The sequence below is a fragment of the Periophthalmus magnuspinnatus genome, chromosome 3 (assembly GCF_009829125.3).
Source record: "Periophthalmus magnuspinnatus isolate fPerMag1 chromosome 3, fPerMag1.2.pri, whole genome shotgun sequence".
In the NCBI taxonomy this organism is placed as follows: domain Eukaryota; kingdom Metazoa; phylum Chordata; class Actinopteri; order Gobiiformes; family Gobiidae; genus Periophthalmus; species Periophthalmus magnuspinnatus.
In genome coordinates, this window is record NC_047128.1 from 28,244,104 (window position 1) to 28,252,734 (window position 8,631).

Consider the following 8,631-nt stretch of genomic DNA (forward strand, 5'->3'; position numbering starts at 1 on the left):
TGTCTGCATTCTTCTATAAAAAATCCTGAGCCTTGACAGGAGAGGTTGATCGGGTGAATTCCACTGAAAAAAGCTACTCAGGCATTCCTCGATGGCAGCAGGAAAAAAGAAGTTTAATCAAGGTCAAATAAAAAGCGCGGTTGTGTTGAATCAGGGAAAAGAGCTAATACTGGCACTGGGATCACAGTGCAGATTTGAAGAGGTGAAGTCGGGTGCATTTGAGTGAACAATATGAGTGCAGCTTTGTTAGTCTTTATTTCTCAGTTCAGACTTCACAACACCACACAGTGTAGTACACATTTTCTAAATTTGAGGAAATGCCAGTGATACAACAAGAAATCATCTCTTAGCAAAAACAAAATTTTAAGTGGCCAAATTCTATTTCCTGCTGCCCCCATTACACATATTTTACACCATATTTCCTGCCTCAAGGTCCATAATGTAAAGACTGAGCCCAGCATTAAGTGATTTAAAAAAGAGGTACTGGTGCCAAGGTTACAGATGATGTGAGAGCATTTTTACATGTTGTGATCTGTCGGTGTGGACAGCACTGACTGCTGCATATCAGTGCCCCCCGTTTAGTTTCCATGGAAACACAATTTTACCTTTTATACTGTACTTTACACTCCTGTATACCTTTGTATTGTTTCTCATTAATGTGGATTTGATATTTGGCTCAATCATTTTTACTTCGTACTATTACAGCTCTCCTCGCCCCCACACTGATCACTTTCAGGAAGTGTCATGACTGACTTTTTAAAACTACAATTTGAGCTTTAAGAGCTTTAAATAGAGCCAGTGATAACCTTACAACCATCACTAGTGATGCTTTTGACTTTGTTTAGGAAATGTTATCCCTGTTTTAAGGACATAGAGTTCAACTATAGATTGAATGGGGGAATGAGGGAACCCTCTACTGGTTGGAAATAAAATGGCATTGAGGCTGATATTATTCCTCGAGACCATACAATGAAAACACTCCAATGTGTAACCTTTACTCTCTGAATATTCAGTTGCAATGGGTAAATAAGAAATGGCATGAAGAGGTTTTTTCATGTAGGCCCATGCAGAGGAATAGATCAGCTGAAAGAGTGGACATACCACATTGACAGTTCTCAGAGTTATAGATGGGCCTGTCACTCCCTCCACTCAGCCTGATCCAGGAGCACTCACACTCTGCAGAGTAACACTATCCTCTGAGTGGAACGCACAGCAGACAGGCACAAGCCCATCGTCAATGACACGTGTGAAGATCACAGTGTCTGTCAGACTGATTAGTGTTCAGTGCTGCTAATTAACCACTTAACACAGCACTGCCCATTAGTGACAGATCGCTGCAGAAACGCCAGCTACTTCAGTGTGAAGCCTATGTGAACTCCTTCTCTGAGAGCACTCCCTTTGATTTGTGGAGCATAGCCCTTTAATCAGCCAAACATGTCCCGCTAAGCCTCATCTCATGTGTGACACTGAAAGAAGACACTGTAGCTCTATTTGTCCAGTCAAAGGGAAGTCTGCCTTGACATTAGACTGACTGATGACGGGACACACTTAACTTTCAGCTGTCTACTTTGGCCTTCACAAACACAAACACTGTTTTATTGGTCTGCATGCATTATCTCCTGACTTTTATTTGCTCATGTTAAAAACTGCAAACACAGTCTATCCTCTGATTGGCTGAACTGTATGAACTGAGATCCATCATTGCACTCAAGCCATCTCCAGTGTCCACACATCCTTAGACAATTTCCCACTTGAAGTCTGTTGTGGACATTGACTGTTAGAGTACCTGCTTTGGTTTTGCTTCTTTTTTTTGCACTTTAATTGCCATATGATTTGTGTGTCATTTTACTTTATGTTTGAATCTAATAAGAAATATTTTGTAAACTTAACTGTGATAAATGATCCATGACACTCATATTTTTGTATTACAGTCCAATTCGATGGCGTGGAGAAGTCCCGAATGTCGCCTACTAAAGATGGGAAAGCTCGGCCACTCCAGCGACACTCCAGTGGGTGTCTAGTTAACACCAAAATGACCTCATTGGACCACAGCAGCTCTTCCATGGGGGAGCGTATTGACCCCGCCATGCCCCTGGAAAACCAGTTGTGAGTCATGATAATGTTAACCTTATCATTTGCTTACTAATGTGAAATGGAAATTAGTACAGATGTGCCTGAATAAATAAGAATATCACAGAAAGCTTCAGTGCACATTTTATTATATTTATATTATCAGAGTTAAGTGTTCATTAAAACCAAATGCGAGTGGTAGATTATTTTCACAGACTAGACATGCATTTCATGGTATTTTTGTACATATAATTCTTACCTTTTTTTCATGTAGCTGGTACCATGGAGCCATCAGTAGAACAGATGCAGAGTCTCTGCTCCGGCTGTGTAAAGAGGCCAGCTACCTGGTGAGAAACAGCGAGACCAGCAAGAATGATTACTCCCTCTCTCTTAAGTAAGGACTATTCTCTCTATCTCTCCTGTATAACATAAATAGACACTACACATGGATATGGCCGATATGGTCCAAGGTTAAGCTGTATAAAAATGCTGCACATTACAGTAGTGTTAAGTAGTGGATTTAGTGCTGACTGTGCCTTTCTGTCATGATCATGCTGAACTTTGACCCCTCTCTCCCACCTCCCCGGTATGTCCACATCTCCCCTGACCCACTGACCTCTTTGACAACACCGGTGCATGATATGCTGTGCCCCACAACTTGGTTATCTGTGCCCTTCATTTAACCAGTGTGACTGAATAGATAATAGAACGGCCATTGTGGTTTCACTACCTGAAGTGAGACAGACAAAACATGAATGAAATAAACATCAAAATGTACAATTAGATGAATAAATGGAAAACTTATGTTAGGTGTTTACTTTTAAAGGGACTGTATGTAGCCTGCTCTCTTACTGTGTTAAAAAGGTACTGCAATCAAAAAGCACAAAAACGTGCTTCATGTGAAAGCTCAGAGCCTCCTGAATTCACAAATGCCAAATAATAATTATAAATAAATGGGGCATCCTGTCCAATGTTTTTGTAAATAAGAATAAACTGGCATTACAGTTGTTATCAGTAAAAGCTATATTAGATTTGAACAAATCAAATATCTGGGGACACAGGCGGTTCCAATTTTGCAGGCTCAATTAATGGTACATTTCACCTTAGACATCTTAGAGCTCTCTGGATTCAGCTTTTGTTTACCTATCATTATGTGCTGATGCTTCTTATTTTACATTGAATTTGTTATTTTAATTATTTAAAATTATTATTTCAAGTTGCCATCGTTTGTTTCTGGAAATATCAACAGCTTGCTGCTGGGAAGCACCTGCAGAATACAGAGAAAACTCCATTAGCATAGAGAATGTTTTCGAGAATCTGTTTGTATTACTGTGTTCTCAGATGCCCCCTGTCTCTTGACTTTGGGACAGGTGAAGTGCAGAGAACAAACTGTTGGTTGATTTATGGAAATGACAGGTGCCACGCCGCTGGGCAGAGGCACCTGTAAGTAGATTCAGACAGAAGCCCATCTCCCCTCCTGGCTCTGAAAATGAGTTAAAACTGGAGGTGAAGATCCCGCATGTTCGAGGTTGCTGCAAAATGTATTAGGGCACGAGGTGGCACGCATGTCTACTGCATTATTGATACAGACAGATGCAGCTGAGACCCCATCCTTCAGAGGCCACAAGGTGTTTTTTTTTTTTTATCAGTTTTGCCCTTCTAACCCTTTTTTCAGGCCACCTGCCTCACTGCCTCTCATCTTTGAACACTTTAAGCTATTTGTACCATTTGAACCTCAAAAGGCCTTTAGAAATACCCAGCTTTTATGATGACTTTGGAGAGAAACTGAATTCTTTCTAACAAAAGACTTTTGAATTGTTGTATACGGATGGAAGATGGGGGGAAATAGGAACTGTTTTATTATATTTGAGTGCAAAAGATTGTTCTTCACAATGTTCTCTGAAGACCTCATCATCAAAGTCAGTTCTGTCTTGGAAGCTCTACCAGATTTGCTTTTAAGCTTATTTACTGTATGGCTTTACTCACATTTTCATATCTTATGAAATGTAGAAAAACATCCTCTTGTCATTATGGTAATGGGAAATGGAATTATCTTTTGAAGGGTGTACTTTTGCTTTCTCTGTTGCCATAGATATCATTGAGAGCGTCATTCATGAAGCAATCCGATATGCTGAAGCTAGAGATAAGCTTTGATTGCTGTCAGCCTATTCCTGTGCTGTGGAAAGGGTTCAAGTCAAAGGCACAAAACCCCAATAAACCAGCACCTGCCTATGAGATGAGCCCAGATTGGCAGTACCCACAATACCGTGTTTAAACGATAAATCTACAAAAAATAAGCTATCCAGATTGGTGACATTAGCTAAAGTGCTCTATTGCTGGGTAGTACCGTCTCTGTAATGTGATAAGGAGCTGAAGGCTTGCTGGAAAACCTGTTGGGAATCTAAAAAGGATGGTATTGATGTGTTTTTCTTTTTAAAGTGTGGCTCTGCGTAACCTAATGCCCGTCTCCCCACAGAACAGATGAACATTTATCAAAAACCTTGTTGAATCCTGCATTTCCAATAAGAGCTTGAATAGCACCATGAGTGTTCACACCAATTTAGTCTCATGCAAATTAGTAATCATAACTAGATATCATGACCTTAAGCTGTGTGTAAATAAATAAAGTCTTCAAATTACAAGACTTAGCTAAACTATTGTCATAAAAATCAGTCCTTTCTTTGGCTTTTCATATGATTACTGCAGTGTGACATAGAATATGACCAATATTTGGATAATAAAACATCCAAACGTACTATAAAAGTATCTGTCAGCCAAATGTCCATAGTTTGAACCCAGCGCATTCTTGGCTTTTTCTGATTGCCTGTTATCTACACTATTATTTCTGAATGTGGAGGAGCCAAGGAACAAATCCAGGGCTTTTACACATGCAATTATAAGATAAGTAACAAAAAAGTCTATGGTGATTTCAGCCCTTAGAGCATAATTTCATTTTTGTCACTGCAGCTGCTGAGTACTCGCTATATGACCAGAAAAATGTGCATCTACAATAAAATGAGATTAAACAATGTCAGCACTAATCAGATAATCTTATGACCCATCTAGTCTTGTATCCTGTGGCTTCAAACGCTATGTCAGTGTCCTCAATTAGTGACAGGTAGGTTTTTCTCTCTCCGGTTCAAAGTCCAAATCTTTTCTGTAATTGTCTAACAAATGGAGGAAAACATTTAAATACTGTCTCATAGAACGTACTTTTTTCATGCATTTGATTTTGTCCAATATTCTACTATTATTTATATTCCTACTACTCCTCAAAAAGGTGCAGTCATATGAAAATATATAATAAAATGTTATCTATTCTTATGTTTACAGTAAACTACATTGTGTGCTCAAAAAGTGCAATTTGCCCAGAGTTTGCTACAGTCTGATCATTTTCTCTTCTTCATATGTGAATGTATATTGTTCGAAGCCCACAGTATCGATACGTTCTATTTTAAAGCCCATTACTGGCAAACTGTAAAAGGTATTGATCAACGGCCAGGGGAGCTTTTAATTTGCTCTGCATTTATAGCTGTAGCTTAAGTGATTCATCCTGGGGGTTCATTAGCCTCATCCTTAGGTTGTGCAAGTCCAGTCCACTAAGCAACCTGCCTTTTAGCCTTCCCCTGTTGGCTCTCTAGTGTAATCTTCCATCCAGAGTGCTGTTGTGTACAGTACAACAAAGCTACTTTTGTAATTACCTCAGAGCTGTTAGAAGTGTCTTTTCTCCCTTTAATTTCAAAACTAACAGTGTGTTTTGTGTTTCCCCAGGAGCAGCCAAGGCTTCATGCACATGAAGCTCTCGCGGACCAAGGAGAACAAGTACATCCTGGGCCAGAACAGCTGCCCCTTTGACAGTGTGCCTGAAATCATCCACTTTTACTCGAGCCGCAAGCTTCCCATTAAGGGGGCCGAGCACATGTCCCTGCTGTACCCTGTGGCCATCAGGACACTATAATGTTCGGGGGCACCTGCTGGCATATATAACCTCACTGATTTGGAAAAGTGGGGTTGGCCAGAGTTCAACTAGAGACCAGTGGGGAATACAAACTGCTGATGAAACAGACTCACCTCATTGGCCACTGGACAGTTTGTTGAGCTGCAAGGCCAAATGCATACTGTCTAAATAAGAAAAAATGGTTGTTGCAAAAGTCTTTATAAATGTATTTTATTTTATTTATAAAAAGTACCCACTTAAATAAGTGGCATCTAACTGATGAACACTATTTCAGTGGTTCTGGAGCTCCCTTAGCACTTGAGGCTTAAAATAGGTACAGATGATGGATTTTTTTCACTGGACTGAATTGTATACCCTGTACCATCTGATTAAAGTGGACGTTCTGTATAATTTTGGATGGTTGCTCTTGTTTCAAGGAATAGGAAGACCTGAAGATGGATCCAACCTCCACTGACATAAAAAACATCAGCCTTGTATGAATGGTATCCCCAGCTATACATGAAGCAACAGGCCAGAGCTCAGCACACTGATCTCTCTATCTTGTCATTGTACATGTTGTGTGCTATCCATCACTGAGCAGTGGTATCATACCATTGACGGTGTAAGTACCATAGTTGCAGCGACAGCCCAGAGAGAGTGATGGATGGTTCCACCTATCTACCCCAGTACCATTGGCTAAGGCTCCAGCGCAGAGCCTCTTCCAAATGAACCAAATTACCCTCTCTCTCTACCCCTGCTTTCCACTGGCTATGCATTGGGAGAATGAAATATGCCTGCATTGTCTACCTCAGAAAGAAAAATCAATTTCATTCGTCCATCTGTGGATCAATAGGTACAATGGGATTACGGACATCGATCTGCCCTCCTTTTGACATTCCCAATTCCTTTACAATTATATCAGTGGTTTTTAAGAAATGCATTTTGGAAATCATAAAAATTCCAGCAAATGATTCCAGATCCAAAATTGTATGCATACTCACTACTATATACAGTGATGTGATGTCAGTAACAAATGTTTTGGTTAATGCCTTATAATGCATGGGTCAAAAGGCTAGATCAGCTGAGGTCCAAGTCTGCTTTTAACGATTGTTCTGTGACTGGTATATTTATTCTGGTTTCTGATGTGTTCCTTATTGTGAGGGCTGCTTCCCCCGTGACCGGCTCTCCAGTCCTGTGCCCATGTGATTGTGGTTTTTGGACTTCTCTTGGCCTCTTTTTCTGTGGTGCTCTGTTCATATTCTTGCTTCTGCCTACTGCACGTTGCCTCAGTGGCCTGTTTCCTGACCATTTTGAATAGTCAAGCCTCAAAAACTACAAACTAACATAAATAACACTTCTATCAATTACCCATTTACTTTAATGTGCGAATGATTGTTGGTACAAACTTATCACAGCCATCGCGTTAGCCTTTGTTTTTTCAATTAAAGGACCTTCTTGAATTCACTTATTTGATATAAACTCCAAAAATGTTGACCAGTTACTACAGTAAGCAATAGTCACATCTAAACGTAAGGGCATTTCGACTGTCTTGTGTTTATATGCAAAATATTTAGTAACTAATCCAAAAACTAATGTGGCACCAGGCCTACATCTTTACTATCTACTAATACTGTGGAAAAGTCATTTTATTTCGGTATTAAAACAGAAAATGAGAAAATAAAATGTCTAAACCATCAGTCAGAAGGTTCAACTTTGATTACCTTTAAGTTTGATAATCCGTCTGATAAAAGTAATCATCAGAAGTGCTCATAATCAGTGATTTCAAAATTTTTAACTGAACTACTGTCACTTTTGTTGTAAATTGGTTAAAACACAAAGGGAGCTGTGGCTATAAGTACAGCTGTGTGCTATGCAAGCAAACTGCAGTTACTTGTGACATGGAAAATGGATCATTTGTAATGCTACCAGAAAGGGATGTGGTATTAAATAAATGGTCAAGCTATTGATGGACAAAGGTCAGTTGATAAAGCCACCTTTAAAGCTTTAGTGAGGGATACTAAAATGACATTATGGACCTACTTGTGAAGGATTACACTTGATGTGCAGTCTGAATGTTCCCAGGAAAAGCTACACGTTTGCTTTCTGCTGCTGATGAGAATAATTTCTATAAGAGTCTGTATATGGTGGCTGTACTGTCTGTCAAGAGGCCTAAGGGTTTAAAAAGGGAATCCAGGAGAGGTACAGTTTGGATAGGGGTGCTCTGATTGAAGAAGAGATGGTCTGTAATCAGTGGACATGCTTCTGAAAATGTCTATTATTAGAATCTAAACGCGCCCTTTTGCCCTGCTCAGAAGTGTCTTAAACCATGAACTAGGTGCAACTGCACACACACCATTGTGCATGTGTGTGTTTGAGTGTGTGTAGTCGAATGAGTGTGATTTGATGTACGCAGTCATCAATTTACCCAATGTGTGTCCACTTAAACCTGGTTAAGTGGCATGGATGGTATTTTATTTGTATCCATTTTGTGCCACCAATGTATGCACTACTAAAACATATCTGTACAATCCCTCATGGCCAAATGTATATACTGAATGTACTGAATGGGGACCATGAGGCAAAGAGGTTCAGCCTAAAATAAAAATTGGGTTTATTAAGTTAAA

The 8,631-nt window shown here is 39.7% G+C and overlaps 1 protein-coding gene across 3 annotated transcripts in view; it reads left to right on the plus strand.

The window, feature by feature from the left end:
* Window positions 1-8,631, plus strand: part of zgc:158464 (uncharacterized protein LOC791139 homolog) — a 58,884-nt gene extending 50,253 nt beyond the window's left edge. For all 3 annotated transcript variants that reach the window (XM_033983408.2, XM_033983400.2, XM_033983384.2), the window contains 3 exons: window positions 1,932-2,106; window positions 2,345-2,464; window positions 5,842-8,631. In XM_033983408.2, the coding sequence (XP_033839299.1) occupies window positions 1,932-2,106; window positions 2,345-2,464; window positions 5,842-6,028 (482 nt within the window). In that variant the 3' untranslated portion in view covers window positions 6,029-8,631. The remainder of the gene's footprint in view (window positions 1-1,931; window positions 2,107-2,344; window positions 2,465-5,841) is intronic.